At 36.3% G+C, this 18,695-nt stretch overlaps 1 protein-coding gene across 1 annotated transcript; it reads left to right on the top strand.

Moving 5' to 3' along the window:
• Positions 1-5,881: 5,881 nt before the first annotated feature.
• Positions 5,882-14,025, top strand: LOC142526251 (ABC transporter B family member 2-like). Its single transcript, XM_075630514.1, is given in 13 exon segments — positions 5,882-6,329; positions 7,158-7,212; positions 7,566-7,741; positions 9,559-9,761; positions 9,850-10,107; positions 10,195-10,735; positions 10,827-11,200; positions 11,303-11,742; positions 11,885-12,126; positions 12,219-12,466; positions 12,721-13,133; positions 13,275-13,738; positions 13,740-14,025. Coding segments are annotated over 13 exon segments (3,774 nt in total). The 5' UTR covers positions 5,882-6,059; the 3' UTR covers positions 13,830-14,025.
• The last annotated feature ends 4,670 nt before the right edge of the window (positions 14,026-18,695 follow it).

The following is an 18,695-nucleotide window of genomic DNA, read 5'->3' as shown; positions in this document are numbered from 1 at the left end:
CTTAAGACAAGTTGACGCTCTACTATGATAGTTAGAGTGAAATTCATATGAGTAAGAACTCTAGTCCTCACTCAAGGCCGAAGCAAATTGATGTATGGTATCATTGGATACGGGATGCGTTAAAAGATAAATTGTTACATCTTGTGAAGATATAGATCGATGATAATTATTTCGATATGTTTACGACTTAGTTTCCAAAAGAAAAGCAGGAAATCTGTAGAAATGTGGTGAATCTGTTTGAACATACAAAATGAGCTCGAGGAGGAGAATTTTTGACAATTCAAGCCCAATTTTTATGTTCAAACCAATTTTTAAAGTAAGGCTACTAGATCTTGAAGACCATTCATTGTCTCACACCTTCACTTTTGTTTTCACACTTTACCTAAGACCTCAAACTTTATAGAGCCCAAAATCAGTACAAGTAAACTCATACATTTATTAAATTGTTAAATTATTTATTCGATTTTAAAATGATTTTTATCGATGCATGATTTATGATTTGCATTATTTTAATTTAGTACATGTTTATTTGATGCACGTCAAAATATTTTCTTGAGTTTTAGACTTCAGGCGAATATTCGATGCGGGATCGAGAAAAGAGACCGGTGACGATTTATTCACTTTATGAAAATGCGGTATTTTATTTCAAGTCAAGGAGATTGATATTTTAAGTGACTAATGAAATTTTAGCATTTTAAAGACTATTTTAATTTATTAGGTGATGTAAATATTTTTTTTTTAGCATTTCAAAATATTTACTTGTTTAGTTGGGGAATTTTAAATTTTGAAAATTTAGCACTTGTGTATTTTATTTTAAATTATGAGTTGTTAATTGGTTATTAGTATTTTATTAATCTAATTATCCCCTAATTAATTCCTTAATCTATACACACAAACACGCTTACACGCACGCACCATGAAACAAGTTCGTTTTTGCATAATATCAGAATTTTTAAAGCATGTATTTGGTCCAAAATCATGTATATGATGTTATTAAGGGGCTGCCATGTCTAGGGTATGGATTAAGGGGGGTCTTACATAAGTTTAAGAAGTCCTATACATGCACGAAAACATGCTGCACACTCATGAAAACAAGCTGGAACGAATTCGCTGTCTAAGGGAACTAAGGGCTCGGTTAAGGCGGGGGATTCGATGCATGGCTTTGTTTGGCTGGACCAGGGCTAGGCTAGGGTCTGTTATGGGTCAAGGGAAGAGTCCTAGCCACGCTAGGACTCGAACACCAGGGCTGGGAAGGAGTCCTAGCAAGCTAGGACTCCAACCCGTGAGTGCAAGGGAAGTTGCGCAGGTAGTTGCTGTTGTGCAGGAAGAAAGTGGCTCGGCTAGGGGCTTGTGGGATGGGTTAGGTTAGGTCCTTAGGGTCCTATAAGGGTGCTAGAGAGGTTGGTTCAGGGCCTGGTGTGGCTGGCTAAGTCCTAGCAACAGAAACGTAGAAGCCATGGTAGGTGGGTTTCTCGGCCATAAATTGCTACTGGTGTAGAGCCTCGCTTTTTGGGTTAGGGTTGAGTCCTATGGGTTCTAAGGGTGCATGAGGGTCCCTAGAGAGGCTGGTCATGAATTGGGGCAGGGTGGCTCGATGCGGCTCGAGCCAAACACAGAAAAACGTGGATTACACTTTCAAGGGGGACAGGTTGCTGTCCGAACTCAGTGGCTTTGCTGCTGGGTTGTAGGGATTGAGTTGGTCTGGGCTTGGTCTGGGCGTGGTCCAGGGAAGGTTAGGGTCATGAGAGGCAAAGTGGTTCACGGCTGGAGGTGTCCTAGGTTTGCTAGGAGTCCTAGAAGCACATGAATCTCACGCACACACACATGCAGATTTTGGGTGAGTTTCCAGCAGGCTTTTGAGCGGGCCAGGGCCGGGTTTTTTTGGGCTGGTCTTGCACAGTAGGGTCTCTAGATGGGTTGGCTAGGTTTTGGCTCAAGGAGGCTCGGGCGTGGCTCGAGTAAATTAGGAGATGGCTCGGTGTGTTCGTCGAAGGGTCAAACACGAGACTAATTAAGCCAAAATTGATTCCATGGGTCCACGGGGATGGCTCATGACATGGAATGGTAGAATAAATAATAAAAAGGCTATGTTAAAAATTTGGGATCAAAATAACGAGTTTTGGATTTATTCGGGGTTTAATCGCCACATGAAACGCTAATTAAATAACTAATTGAAACACCTAGTTTTATGCCTTATAAAATTATGAAAAATTAGGGTTAAGCTTAAATAATTATTACAAGTCTAAGTTTTTAATTTGGGAATTTTATGTTAGGGTTTGGTTTAATTCGGGATTAAAACGTGTTAATACATCTTAATTAAAGATTAAATTAAAAGTCATAGATTTAAGCCAAATAAAATTATGGAAAAATTCATGTAAGTTTAAATAATTATTTGGGTCATGTTAGAGTCAAGAAATCAAGGAAAAAGTCGAAATCGTAAAATGTCGAGTCCAGGGGTAAAACGGTCTTTTTACACCTAAAAATTAGTAAAGGTCATGGCAGTGCCCTAAATGCTGTTTTTATGATATTATGATCATTTATAATTGTTTATGAAATGTTCACGATTAACTTATGATTTTTAAATGTCTAAAGGATTTGTATGATTTTAAGAAGATATTTAAAATACACGTTGCATGCTTGGTTTCGAAAATGAAAAATGTAAATATTATTCATGATTTTTCTAAGTGATGTGAATGTAAAATGTTGAAGGATGTGAAGTGCTTGTGACTAATTCGTTAATGTTGGCGACGTCGTGAGGGTTATGGTCCCAGTGGGAGCCCGACGATCGTGTTTCCATCATTGCGAATATGTGGTAACGGTTATGTGGTAACGGTAAGAATGGGAATGTCGTGAGGGGAAAAGGCCCCAGAGGGAACCCATTTATGGGAAAAGGCCCCCGAGGGAACCCCGACGAGCGTATTTCTATTCGATCATGATAGGCCAGGGCCCAGTTGACCGGTGAGAGTGTTGCTGATGTTCCCCGACGCCCAGTACTGAGGTTTCACGTAGATGGATCCATCGTCATGTCATGTCATGTCAGGAAAGTCACAATTAACGATCTGAATTCAACAAAAGGAAAAAGGAAAAATGTTTATGATCATGAAAAATGTTTTATGTCATGTCATGTTGAGGAAAAAAGGAAAAAGGTTAAGGTTTATGAAATGCATCATGAAAATATTTATGAAAATGTTTATGTTCAAGTTTATGCATCTTCATGAAAACGATATTTTAAGTACAAATATTTTTCACCGTTATATGTTGACTGTATTACGTATTACTCGTTATAAAGATTATGGTGTGTTAAGTCTTAAGACTCACTAGGTGTGATGGATGCAGGTGGTATTGAGGGAGGACTTGATGAGTGATTTGACTGGACTGAAGGCGCACACAACCCGAGGACCAGCGCTACATTTTCCGCATTATGCTTTATGATTTTATTTAAAGATTTTAAGACTATTTACTTATGCTTTTGAGAGATTTTGAGAGGTTTAGTATGGGCTTTACTTTTCAAATTTATTGCTTTTTAGGTTTGGTAATCATGCGACGATTTTATTTTATGATCATTGCACTTGATTTTTAAAATGCTAAATGGTTGGTATTTTATTTTAAGAGTTAAAATATTTTAGTGAAAGCCGAAAATTTTAGAGAAAGGAAAAAAAAAATTTCTAGTACTTTTAAAGCAATAAAAAGAGCAGGACGTTTCAGTTTCGGGTCGGTAAGGGTTTGGTTGGTATAGAGGTCGTAGGGAAACGAATTGTTGCAGAATTTTGGGTTTGATTCACGCAGGGTTAGCGCCGCAGCGCTGCAGGGCCTGTTGTTCGCATTGTTAGCGCCGCAACACTGTACTGGGAGCACCGCAGTCCCTGTTCTTCGCATGGGTAGAACCTAGGCGCTTTACCAAGCACTGGAGCGCTACAGTGCATGCGCCTTGGCGCTGGTCCAAGATTTTTAGTAGCTTTAGGTTTAAGTGCTATTGCTTCGTTTGGGTATTAATACGTCGTTATGTCCAAGCTTTGGGGAGGGTTAGATTAGCTGATACAAAACTTGATTAAGAATCGTTGATTTATGGTTAAGTGAGGTACGTGTCTTCCATTGTTTTGGAAAATGTTCACACTCCTTATCAAGATTGTTTCGGGTTCGATGTCATGGTCTAGTATGATGGTTAAATATGATCAAGTCCTGAGTGGTCTAGAAAGTCGTAAGTTATTTAATTACTTCGGAAGTGTGTACGATTGTTACAGTTAAGTTATGAAATTTAAGTTGCATGAATAATGTGTTAGTATGTGCAGCAGTCGCCCAAGCGAGATCCAATGAAGCCCTCAACGCTATGTAAGTATGTTCGACCTGCAAAAAAAATGTTTTATGCTTTTGAGGTATGCGATTTGTCTTGTGACCAATTATGAACGAGTTTGGAAACCGGAGAACGTATTCGGGGACCTCTCCACCCTGGTAAAGCATGACCGTGTTATGATCAGTATTGGGAAGCAATAAAGCATGACAAGGGACCAATCCACCCGGTAAAGCATAATCGGGGATCTTATGTATGTGGCAATGGACATCCGTGCCAGCCCAGTACTGTGGTTTAGTCTGATCATGCGCATTATGTTATGAGTCACTTGCTTTGAAACATATATCTACTAAAAATAATGATGATTATGTATGTTTAAATATGTATGTTGCAAGCACGTTTATGAAAAAGTTTATGAAATGATGGCATGTATATGGTTATGTAAGTTTGTTCAAATTTATGTATGTATGGCTACTTTAAAATGCATGTAGATTTATTACGTATTGCTCGTTATTATCAGTTTATACATGTTGAGTCTTTAGACTCACTAGACTTGATCGATGCATGTGAGGATGAGAATGAGGAGACGAGAGGCGGGGATCAGTGATTTGGCTCGGAATGTGCGGAGGCCTAACCCGAGGACCGCTTTAGTTTCAAGAGTTTTATGCATGATAAAATTGTTTACTCTGATTTTTTTGTGAAATTACTTTATGTTGTTTTAAACAAGTACTCGTTGCAAGTTCGTTTACATTTCAAATATTTGATCAAACATTTTATTTACATGTGTATTTTGCGAGATGGTTAATTATTTAAGAAAAATTTTATTTTCCGTAAATTTTAAATATGTTCAAAAATACAGTACGTTACAAACTTTGCCTATGAATAGTCATGCATTTGAATTGCTTCAAACCATCCAAGAATCCCAAGAAAGCAAGAGATAAACAAACATACATTGAGTGTTATATAGTCTAATCTTTTAGATAAATTTTACTATACTTTGTGATTACGGCATTGTCTGTATTGTAATTAGATATGCGTTAGTTCCACATAATTTTTTTTTTTTAGTGTGTCATCTAAAAATTATTATTCTTGAAGTTCTTGGTGATCTATAAGTTATTTTAGGGAGAGTTATTGTTATATTTTATTGTTGTAGAAATGATTTGTATTCCAAATTGATATAGTTGAGATTTCTTTTGTCACATTACAATCCCGTAATTTTTCCCTGTTTGGGTTTTTCACATAAAAATCTGTCATTTTTCTTCTTACTTATTATCACGGTTGATACGTGGAAATACTTTGATCCTAAATTATCATTAAAATGGGAAAAAAAATCAACTATTTCACTATAAAAAAAACTATTTAATTTGGTCATCTTTGCCAACTTATTTTGAGAATGTAATGCAAATTCATTAATATATATACATACAGAAATGTTATAAAGCACATTTCGTTCAGTTATCATGACGGAAGTTGTTGAACCATCATAAATACGATGACTCCCAACTGCTAGTAAATATATATATTTTTTTTTAAAATAAAGGTTAAAAGAAGAGGATACTCATTTCCATTTCAATAAATAAAACACCGTCATACCAGTTCTTGCTTTTTCATTAAATCTGCTTATATAAATCCACCAAATTTCCCACACAAATTAATTATCGCCCCCGTTTCATCTTTTTTTCCTTCTTCCTCTGTGAGTGATCCATTCCACTCAAAAACCCAATAATTAATCACCTCTAGATCTCGAACTTTCCAACAAAAAACAAGAAGAATGAACCATCAATCTGCTGAATCCGATGCTTCCACAGACGAGAAGAACGAGAAAGACTGGTCGAAGAAACCGGCCCCGAAGAAAGTTTCGATCTCGAAATTGTTTACATTCGCAGATAGCTACGATTATATGCTGATGTTCATTGGATCCATAGGTGCATGCGTGCATGGCGCTTCGGTTCCTGTGTTCTTCATTTTCTTTGGAAAGATGATTAATGTGATTGGGTTGGCTTATCTTTTCCCCAAAGAAGCTTCTCACCATGTTGCTAAGGTATGTACGCCATCCGGGAACGACGAAAATGCGTTCAAAAGATAAAATCTCGTATATGAAATTAATGATCTTTTAAAACACTGTAATTGTAAGATCAACTATTTCACGAATCTTTATTCATGATACAGATGAACCGTATATATATTTACATTAAAATGTAATATTTTTCACGAGTGACCCAAATAAGATATAAGGATCACAAAATTGACTCACAATTTCACATGAATTTTTGTGTTAATATTATTATATTATATGCTGCACGTGATATGATATCAAATGTTAGTTTTTAGATCATCAACATAAAAATATGAATGATCCACGTGATATATTGAAATATGAAAAGAAACACTCTTGGTGCTATCCTAAAATTTTAAATCACATCAAGATGTGTTATGATTGTGATTTAAGGTTTATTTATTTATTTATTTGACGTTATATACGAATTAGGTGCTATACTAACTCTTTTTTTCCGACTGCAATTTCCCCTTTTTTAAACATAATTATGCTAAGTTAATTCTGTTTAATTTGTTCGTGACTTTGTGATTAGAGTCACAATTGTATTACTTTGGCTATTTATTCTGTTAAATAACAAAGTTGTGGTTATCACAATGCTTCGAAGGAATATATTAGTAGGAATGACATTTCACATTAAATGTTAGTTTTGGTGGAAGTCATAAATAGTAAAGGTCAGATTTTGATTTTGATTTTTTTTTAATATATTATGAGTGTTTATACGTATAATTTTGGATGCCCATCCATTATATTTCATTTTCTTGTTAAATTGAGTAACAAATTCTTCTTTAAATCTAAACTATTTATTTTCTGCAGTATTCTTTGGATTTCTTATACCTCAGCATTGTGATAATGTTTTCGTCATGGACAGGTAAGACACTTAAATGCACTTACCAATATATCAAACCCTCAATTTTTATTGGGAAAATTCTAAAATCAGATTGTAAATTGGCCTTTATAGTCAAAGGTTGGCATGAGGAATTGTTTTTTTTTTGGTATATTTAATCCCTTTTTTTTTCGTTTGTCGAGTGCTGATATTACATCGGACCATGTCAGTTCGTCTAACGTGGAAAAAATAAATTATGACACTCTGACCAAATTTTGGCTGATCAGATAATCAAATCCTGTCTAGTGTAATTTATGGAGGGATTTTTGGAACTTTTTATTTTTATATTAGAATCAAGAAAGTTATAATTTACAAAAATTATGTTAAAAAAATTTCAGAGGTTGCTTTTTGGATGCATTCTGGAGAAAGACAAGCAGCAAAAATGAGAATAGCATATTTAAGATCAATGCTAAATCAAGATATCAGTGTTTTTGACACAGAAGCCTCCACTGGAGAGGTCATTTCGGCCATTACAAGTGACATTATTGTTGTTCAAGATGCAATTTCTGAAAAGGTAATTTTCTTAATTCCATTAATAATTAATAATTATTTACTCTTTTTTTTAAAATATTTTATATCAATAATAATATTTTTGTCATATTTAATTATTTCCGGGTTCTCACTATTTTGTGTATTTGTACTACGGCCACCTCTAATTTGTTACGGTGAATTAGAAATAAAATACTTTTTTTAAATGATAAATTCTATATTATGGAAAATAATTGTTGGGAGCAATAATTGTCCTTGCTTGGTAGAGCGATCGAACTATGGTGCTTGAGCTGTTGTGCGGTTTAAAATATTTGAGTTGCACCATTGCTACCAGCTATAGTTTTTGGTAAAAATATTTGAGTTGCACCATTGCTACCAGCTATAGCTTTTGGTAAACCGGCAAGCGATCGGTCCTACAATAATTTAATAACATAATATAACAAATTCAATATCGAAAAGAGGCGAGGAAAATATAATATAAATATAAAAAAAAAAAGATAGATGTGACATTTCTTAAAATAGCCTTTCGGGAGAAGAATATGTAAAAGCGTAAATTGATGAGTAGCGATTTTTAGATAATTAGTTGACAAAAAGCCGCTTTCAATTAAGTTGGATGACCCCTGCAATGCTTTTATTATAATATTTTTGCTGTAACAGCTTGCTTCCTCGTATTTAATGTTGGGTCACGTAATAAATTCTAGGTGAGGTTTTGTAGTTGGGGAGATTGAATTTACTCGTTCATTAAATATTAACATGGGCGTGATTTGCCGGTGGAATTATTACAAAAGAAGTTTGATTTTTTTTTATTTTCTAATATTTAATTGTGAATATTATAAACTTTCGGGGTGAATGTTGTATTTGGATCGAAAAATTTGGATCGGGAATCGAATAATTCTGAGTATTTGGAATGTTTCATATTGAGCAGAACAAAAACATAAAATTGTTTGGGATCCAGCGATATATAGAAATAATTTGGAACTTCGATTCGAAATTTCTTGATTTCGAATATTTCCATCCAAGTGCATCCTAAAGTTTTTGTAGCTCGAGGTACATTGAAGACGAACCATAGATCTGGAGTTTGTATAACTGAATCTCTCAATCATCTTATCATTTTTTACAAGTTTACAAGATTTTCGAGAAACCAAGCTTTGAAATGTACCGTTTGCCTAAAATAAATAATTTGGAGAGAGATTTGTTATAGAAAAGAACTTGGATGATAATCTGGAATTGTTCTTGTTTTTAATAAAAAGATATATAATATGTTAAAAAATAATTCACATGATTTTATCTCAGAAGATCTATTCTAAAAACATTTAGCAAATATTTTTTGATATCTTGTAAGTTTTTATATTATGGGCTTGCTAATATTTTGAAAATTTGCTTCTTTTTTACCTTTATGTTTATCAATCTGAAATTTCGATCTTTTATGTTGTCAAAATTGAAATTTAATAAAGTATTTTTCATTTTTTTATAATTTTGTTTATCTGTCTAGCAATTTGAGATGGGGGAACTGCTTACATGACACTGGACACATCGGTCATAAATCAACGCCGACGGAAAACTAAAAATTGGCAAAAAAATACAAAGATATAAGATTAAAACTGAGATTCTCTGGTTGTAACAAAATAGATATATATTTTTCCATTTTTGTAGGGAATGACAAAATATGCAGTGAAACCAGATGAAAACTTCAATTTCCGATATCTCTGATAGTTTCTAAGTTGTGATCACAAGATATATGATCAGTTGTCATTTAATACCTAAAAAAGAGTTGAAAACATAAACAAATGAAGAATATTGTTGTTTAATATTGATTTTTTTGAACCTTTATTTGGTATTCAGGTGGGAAACTTTTTGCATTATATAAGCCGTTTCTTAGCAGGATTTGCTATTGGTTTCATCAGAGTTTGGCAAATAAGTCTGGTGACACTTTCAATAGTACCAATGATAGCACTTGCTGGTGGGATATATGCATATGTAGCAACTGGCCTTATTGCTAGAGTCAGAAAATCTTATATCAAAGCTGGCGAAATCGCTGAAGAGGTACGTACATCTATCTATCTGGTCACAAATTCGCATTGCTTGATCATGATGATCTTCAGCTACATCTTTGCGGGTGGTCGAATTCAGGTGATTGGCCAACGTTAGAACCGTGCAAGCGTTTGCAGGAGAAGAGAAAGCGGTTAAATCATACACAACGTCTTTATTGAACACCTACAAATATGGAAGGAAAGCCGGGCTAGCCAAAGGTGTTGGACTCGGAACCCTGCATTGTGTTCTTTTTTTATCGTGGTCGTTGCTCGTCTGGTTCACAAGCGTAGTCGTACATAAAAATATTGCCAATGGAGGAGACTCTTTCACTACCATGCTCAATGTTGTCATTGCTGGCCTGTAAGCTTAATTTTCTACTCTAAAAAATCTGTATGGAATTTTTGTAATATGGACGGACATTCATTAATATTTTCTTTCCATCTTCAGCTCACTTGGGCAAGCAGCACCGGACATTACAGCATTCATTCGAGCAAAGACGGCTGCATATCCCATTTTTGAGATGATCGAGCGAAACACTGTGAGCAAAACTAGCTCTGAGAACGGAAAGAAAATGAGTAGAGTAGAGGGGCACATCCAATTCAACAACGTCTCGTTTAGCTACCCGTCACGCCCCGATGTAATGATTTTCAACAAGCTTTGTTTGGATTTTCCCTCTGGTAAGATCGTGGCACTCGTGGGAGGAAGCGGATCCGGTAAAAGCACGGTTATTTCTCTGATAGAACGCTTCTACGAGCCCCTCTCTGGAAATATACTGCTAGATGGTATTGATATTCGAGAGCTTGATTTGAAATGGTTGAGGCAGCAGATCGGTTTGGTAAATCAGGAACCAGCCCTTTTTGCCACCACCATACGGGACAACATTCTATACGGGAAAAACGACGCCTCTCATGAAGAAATCACTCGTGCAACGAAACTTTCAGAAGCCATTAACTTCATTAACAACCTTCCTGACAGATTCGAAACTCAGGTACGTACATTCTTTTCAAACTGACAAGAATTTATCCTAAACTCCTCAAATCTTTATCCTCACAAAGATATATTCGGACATGTTTTTTCAGGTGGGTGAACGAGGAATCCAGCTCTCTGGCGGACAAAAACAAAGAATCGCAATATCTCGTGCAATAGTGAAGAATCCTTCCATCTTGCTGTTGGATGAAGCTACAAGTGCCCTTGATGCAGAATCAGAGAAAAGTGTGCAGGAGGCTCTCGACCGTTTGATGGTTGGAAGAACTACAGTCGTCGTGGCTCATCGATTATCAACTGTCCGAAATGCCGATATTATAGCAGTTGTGCAAAACGGTGTCATAGTAGAAACTGGAAGCCACGAAGAGCTCATCTCGAGGCCAAATAGTGCATATGCTTCACTCGTCCAACTTCAAGAAACTGCTGCCCTGCATCGTGTGCCATCATACTCAATGGGAGTACCTCTAAGGTTTGAGTTTCACTTGATGGATGTTGAATCAATGCACATTTTAGTATCCCTTCAAATATTTTGGATCGGTTCTTACAATATTTTCTTTGTAAATTCATGCAGCCTTCGGTACTCACGAGAAGGAAGCATTAGGTTTTCGAGGGAATTATCACGAACAACGACTAGAAGTCACGGTGCAAGTTTTCGCTCTGAGAGGTCATTTAGCAGATTAGGTGGTGATGGACCAGAGAATGTGAAACCACCACGAGTTTCTTCGAACAGGTTGTTCTACATGATACGCCCTGACTGGTTTTACGGAGTTTTTGGAACAATCGGTGCGTTCATTGCTGGGGCACAAATGCCTCTCTTTGCACTCGGAGTCACTCAAGCTCTCGTATCTTATTACATGGATTGGGAGACAACATGTCGTGAGGTCAAGAAAATTTCATTGCTCTTCTGTGGAGGTGCTGTTGTGACCCTTATTGTTCATGCGATTACACATCTATGTTTTGGGATCATGGGAGAACGGCTAACGCTTCGCGTTAGAACAATGATGTTTAAGGGTAAATTTTATTATTTAACTACATGTATTACTCCCCATCTCCCTAACCTTAAATCCCCTCATTTTTCATTTTTTTATTATATATTTTAAGTTTTATATTATATTTTACATCAGTATTCTTGATCTGCCTCATTTCTTGGCAGCCATGTTGAGAAACGAGATAGGTTGGTTTGATGATGTAAACAATACGAGCTCGATGCTTTCGTCTCAATTAGAAACTGAAGCAACTTTACTACGAACAGTAGTAGTCGATCGCTCAACAATCCTCTTGCAGAACTTAGGCTTGGTCGTCACCTCATTCATTATCGCCTTCATCTTGAACTGGCGACTCACCCTTGTTGTTATAGCAACATATCCTCTAATCATAAGTGGTCATATCAGTGAGGTACGTATACACTCATTTCTAGCTATGTACCATTTCAGTAGGAAACTATATCCATACTTCTTTTTATGACCTGTTTGGTGTAATGTCTTCAGAAACTTTTCATGAAAGGCTATGGTGGTGACTTGGCCAAAGCCTATCTCAAAGCTAATATGCTTGCTGGTGAGGCTGTGAGTAATATACGAACTGTTGCTGCGTTCTGCTCGGAGGAAAAGGTTATCGATCTTTATGCAAGAGAGCTAGTTGAACCATCTCGGCATTCCTTCAGACGTGGTCAGGCTGCAGGAATATTTTACGGGGTTTCACAGTTTTTTATCTTCTCTTCGTATGGTCTTGCTTTATGGTACGATAATCTAACTCGTGCTTCATGTAAGGTTTCCTAGAAAAGTTGATCCAAGTCGATATCGTGATTTGAAAGGAAAGATATTAAAATAAAATGAATCAAATCAAATAATTTTCTCAGCTTTATGTTCTATCACATTGAGTGAGTGTTTCACTTGTATCCACAATTCTTGACTAATATTCAATTAGCAGACTGTAAATTCTATAGCCACATTAATGTAAAATTAAATATTTTTAACTCTCAACATTTTTTAGGTATGGATCCACTCTCATGGAGAGGGAGCTAGCTAGTTTCAAATCCGTCATGAAGGCGTTCATGGTATTGATAGTAACAGCCTTAGCTATGGGAGAGACTCTCGCCATGGCACCCGATCTCTTGAAGGGAAACCAAATGCTGGCATCGGTTTTCGAGGTTCTTGATCGAAGGACAGAGATTGCAAATGACATTGGTGATGATGTTTCGAGAGTAGATGGTACAATTGAGCTCAAGGACGTCGAGTTTAGCTACCCCTCACGGCCTAATGTTCTCATTTTTAAGGATTTCAATTTAAAGGTTCATGCGGGAAGAAGCATGGCACTGGTAGGCCAAAGCGGTTCAGGTAAAAGTTCTGTCATCGCTCTCGTGCTGAGATTCTACGATCCTACATCGGGGAAAGTCGCAATAGATGGTAACTTCACTTCCTAATACTAAAATTTTTTTTCCAAAAAAGATTAATTAACTTGGTGTGGCTTAAACTTCAGACTTTATTCTGAAAAACCAACAGTTAGCGTCGCCAACAATTTTGATCATGTCCAATGAATGTAAACAGGGAAAGACATCAAGAGACTAAAACTCAAGTCGTTAAGGAAATATATTGGCCTCGTGCAACAAGAACCAGCCCTCTTCGCCACATCCATATATGAAAACATCCTCTATGGCAAAGATGGAGCGACAGAAGGTGAGATTATCGAAGCGGCTAAACAAGCTAATGCTCATAGTTTCATTTCTGCACTTCCCGAGGGGTACTCAACCAAAGTTGGGGAAAGAGGTGTTCAACTCTCTGGTGGACAGAAGCAAAGGGTAGCCATTGCAAGAGCTATCTTAAAAAACCCTTCAATCTTGCTGCTGGATGAAGCTACCAGTGCTCTAGATATGGAGTCGGAACGAGTAGTTCAACAGGCTTTGGATCGGTTGATGAAGAACCGTACTACGGTTATTGTAGCTCATAGATTATCTACCATAAAAAATGCTGATCAAATATCTGTGTTGCAAGACGGGAAGATTATAGAGCAAGGGAACTCATTCTTTGCTAATGGAGAGCAAAGATGGAGCTTATTATAAGTTAATTAATCTGCAGAGGCAACGGCAACAACTTCAAAGTTGATGGAAGATAAATAGGTCGCGTTATGACGTTTTGGGATTGAGTTTCAAGTTCGAGTTGAACTCATGTGCATGTGGGTAATATATGGAATCATTTGGAGATGGAAGAATTTCTCTAATACAAATTTATGTAATTTAATCAACATCATGATACATTGTTATACATGTATCTAATGCAATGGGTTTTTTGGTGGAACAAATGTTAAAACGATCCGATCGATCTTCGAAAATAATCTTATTTTTTCATTTTTTTTTTTGATTTTGTATGCATAATTTTTTGGCCCATATTTTTTTCCCAAATGCTGCAAAGGAGAAATTCGCATAGCGCCCCCGCACGCCGACCTTCTGATGATAATTTTAAAAAATAAAAAAGGGTTACGGTTGGAGTTTATTCGGTTTAAGTTTAAATTTTTAATTATTCAAATAATTATAAAGTTATATATATATAAGGATTAGTTATATTTCTCAATATCGTGGATTTGGATTTTGCAAAAATGGTTGACTCTCCTCCAACCATTACGGATAAAAGTACCTCTGATAAAAGAAAGAGTTTAAAATGTAGGACATATCGAATCACATATGTATGATGATCATGAAAAGGGTCATTCTATAAACATTCAGGGACACGATTTCTAGTGACATTGCTACAGCTAAGGATTTTCTTATGGACCTCGAAACAGGTTACCTAATATTGTAAAGACTGAATTTGGTACACTTTTAGCAAGCCTCGTTTCAATGAGGTACAAGCGTAACGGCGATATATGGGAGTACATTACGAAAATATTTCATCTCGCTTCAAGGTTGAAAATACTGAAACCTGACCTCTTTGAGAACTTGCTAGTGCATGTGGTTTTGATATCTTTTCCTCCTCGGTTTAATCAGTTTAAGATGAGCTATAATTGTGAGAAAGATACTTGATCTCTGAATGAGCTCATCTCACACTGTGTTCAGGAAGAGAAAATGTAACGCCCCAGATTCGACGACTGTCCTCACTGTATCAAGACGGGTCTTTTCAGTGTGCTTACTGTTCTCACTCACACGCACCCTACGGAAACTTCTCAGGGGTCACCTATCCCAAAATTACTCCAAGTCAAACACGCTTAACTTTGGAGTTCTTATGTGGTGAGCTACCGAAAAGAAGATGAACCTTCTTGATATGAGTAGTACATATCAAATCTATTAAGCAAGATGAACCTTCTTGATATGAGTAGTACATATCAAATCTATTAAGCCTTTCTCAATTGCACAGTCTCATACCTGAACAGTTTCGTAATCCCTCTCTTTCCGTTGTAAGATCGGTTCATTCAAGTTCCCTCCGCCTAGAAGCCTTCCAGGAGCCGCTCATTGTCCGTGCAACCTCATGGCACCGACGATTACCCCTAGCACTCTTTCACCCCGAGCCTCACATGCGCACCAGCTTCCGCTTGGTTCATCCCCGGACCACACTGTACTAACACGAGTCTTTCCAGCGTGCTTATGTCTTCACTCACACATACCCTAGGAAACTTCCCAGAAGGTCACCCATCTCATAATTGCCCCAAGTCAAGCACGCTTAACAATTGAGTTCTGATGTGATGAACTACCGAAAAGAAGATGCACCTTCTTGATATGAGTAGTACATATCAAATCTTTTAAGCCCTCCTCAATTGTACAGTCTCATACCTGAACAGTTTTGGAATCCCTCTCCTTCCGATGTAAGATCGGTTCATTCATGTTCTCTCCGCCTAGAAGCATGCCAGTAGCCGCTCATTGTCCGTGCAACCTCATGGCACCGGCGATCACCTCCCGCCCTCTTCGGCCTCAGGCCTCACAGAAAAGATTGAAGTAAGACAAGACAGAAAGTGTTCACTATGCCTCTACATCGACGGATAAAAGAGAAAAGAATGAAGGTTAAGGAATTTGTTGATACACATCCTCCGAAAAACTAACAGAAGAATCCTTGTCATTCTCGATGTTCTGGTTGTTTCTACTGTGGAAATGAGGGTCATTTGAAGAAGCAATGCACAAATTATCATGTTTGGCGTGCTAAGAAATGTATGCTTTTAAATATGATTTGTTCCGAGGTGAATTTAAATTCAGTTCTTAGACACATGTGGTGGATAAATTATGGTTCAACAACTCACATCATTGTGTCTTTGCAGATTTGCCTGGATTTACATAAACCAAGTGAGGTTGAAAGATTCATCTACGTTGGTAATGACAACAAAGTTGAAAGTGAGACAATAAGAAAATTTATATTATTGTTACAGACTTGAATTTATTTGGTTTTATTTGAAACATTCGTCTTTTAGACTAAATTTTAAAAAATCCCAATATTCTTGTTCTTTTGAAAATAAAATATTCGCTTTGTTTCATGATTCAAAAATGGTTGGCTCTGGGTTTTTATCATAATATGATAAATTTTTTATTTGGATATTATTGTTTCATTTAGTGAATCCCTGCAAACAAGTAGATGCACTAAAAACAAAATTAATCAGTAAAAATTCGAATGCGTTATGATATAAGAGATTGGTAAAATCTCTCAAAAGAAAATAAGGACACTTGTATTAGACAAAATTCTCGAGCCTTTAGATTACACAAATTTTAATAATTGTGTTAATTGTATAAAAGGCAAACAAACCAACAAAAAGATATTTGAAGCCAATAGGTGTTTAGGCATATTAGAAGTTATATATATTGATATCCATAGTTCATTCCCTTTTGGCTTCATGGAATGATTAAAACTATTTTATAACGTTCATAGATTATTTTTCAATATATGACTTTATTTATCTCATTCATTAAAAAGCACATTCATTGAATTTGTTCAAAAATTATAAAGCTGAAATTGAAAATCCATTTGGCTTAAAGATTAAAATTGTCACATCTGACCGTGGTAGAGAATATCATGATAGATATGATGATTTAGCTTAACAAAACCCAGAACCTTTTGCTAGATTCCTAGAGGGAAATGGTATCGTCGCACAGTACACAATGCCAGGTTCGTCCATTATGAATGGTGTTGCTGAAAAACGAAACAGAATGCTAAGGACATGATAAAGAGTATGATTAGTGATTCTGTCTTACTAAAATCACTCTGAGGAGGAGAAACTAAAGACCGATAACATATATCCTTGATAGGGTTTCAACTAAAGCAGTGGCCAAAACCACCGATGAACTTTGAACAGTAAAAGAGCCTAGTTTTAAAAATTTGAACGTTTGGGGATGTCCAGCTGAGACATGACCTTATAAGCCTAATGAAAAGAAACTGGATTCAAGGACAGTCAGTGGTTATTTTATTAGATACTCTGAAAGAATCAGGGGATACAAATTTTATGATCCCACAAGTAAGTCAATTTTTTGGGTCAAGAAATGCCGGTTTTTTGAGGATGCTGGAGATACAGTTAGGAATATTATCTTTGAAGAATAATAAGTAAATATTCCCATTAGTGTTTTGTGCATTGATCAGGATCATATTCCTTGCTTTGACCAAGATACAATACAGGAAGACAATATTGGAAATCATCCCATTATTTTAGATCAACAAACTCAAGCACCTCCAGTATATTTGCATTAAGAAGATCCACTAGAAAGTGAAGAAATACAGTGTCATATGATCTTCAAGAACATGAGGCAGACATTGGAATGATCATAAATGATTCTATAAACCCTCATCAAGCCTATTAAAAGTTCTAACTCTCAAAAATGAAATGATTCCATAAATGAGGAGATAAAAGTCCATGAAGGACAATGATGTATGTGAGCTTGTCCCATTTCTTAAAGGTACGAAGCTCATTGGTTGCAAATGAGTATTTAAAACCAAGCGATATTCGAAAAGCAAGGTGTAAAGGTATAAAGCTCGTCTTTTCGCTAAATGCTTTACACATAAAGAAGACATTGATTATAAATAGGCTTTCTCTCCGGTTACATCGAAATACTTTTTAAGGATTATAACTGCTTTGTGGCATATTTCGATCTTGAGCTTCATCATATGGAATGTAAAGACTGTGTTTCTCAATAGTGACATTGGTGAAATATAGAATTGTTGCATGCCACCAAGAGATTTTTAGCTAAGAATTTTGAGATGAAAGATCTTGGTAATACATCTTTTGTACTATGTATCCATACATCGGGATTGCTCTTGAGGTATTCTTGAATTGTCACCAAAAGATTATATCGAGATAGTTCTCAAGAGATATGGGATGCAAGAATTTAAAATTTAGTCTCAAACAGTGACCCAAAATCAATTTGAGGAAAAATAAATATAGAAGATCCCCTATGCATTTGTTGTGGGAAGTCTGATGCATGCTTAGGTTTGTACACATCTAGATATTACGTATGACATGAATGTTGGGCAGATGTCTGAGTAATCGAAGAGTGAAATATTGGGAAGCAGTCAAAAGAGTTTTACGGTACGTATAATGAACAAAATATTACATTTTCATATATCAGAGGTTGGATCATCTTGAGATCATTGGGTATACTGACTCCGATTTTGCTGGATGTCAAGATAGTATGGAATCTACATCGGGCTATATCTATCTCCTCGCTGAAGGTGTCATTTCCTGGAAGAGTGATGAACAGTCTCTTCTATCTTCTCCACCATGGCAGCTGAGTTTGTAGCATATTATGAGGCATCCAATCATGGAATATGGCTACGAAATTTTGCGACAGGAGTGAGCATTGTTGATGGTATTGAAAGACCACTAAGTTTACATTGTGACAATAAATCAGCAGTCATGTATTCCAATAATAACAAGAGCTTGACGAAGTCAAAACACATTGACATCAAGTTTCTGGTTGTTAAACAAAGAATTCAGAGTGACCAAATGTCTATTGACCATATCGGAACACACTCCATGGTTTTTTATTTGCTTACTAAGTGACTACA

This window comes from Primulina tabacum, chromosome 15 (genome assembly GCF_025594145.1).
Source record: "Primulina tabacum isolate GXHZ01 chromosome 15, ASM2559414v2, whole genome shotgun sequence".
Lineage (NCBI taxonomy): Eukaryota > Viridiplantae > Streptophyta > Magnoliopsida > Lamiales > Gesneriaceae > Primulina > Primulina tabacum.
This window is presented reverse-complemented; position numbering and strand designations above follow the sequence as displayed.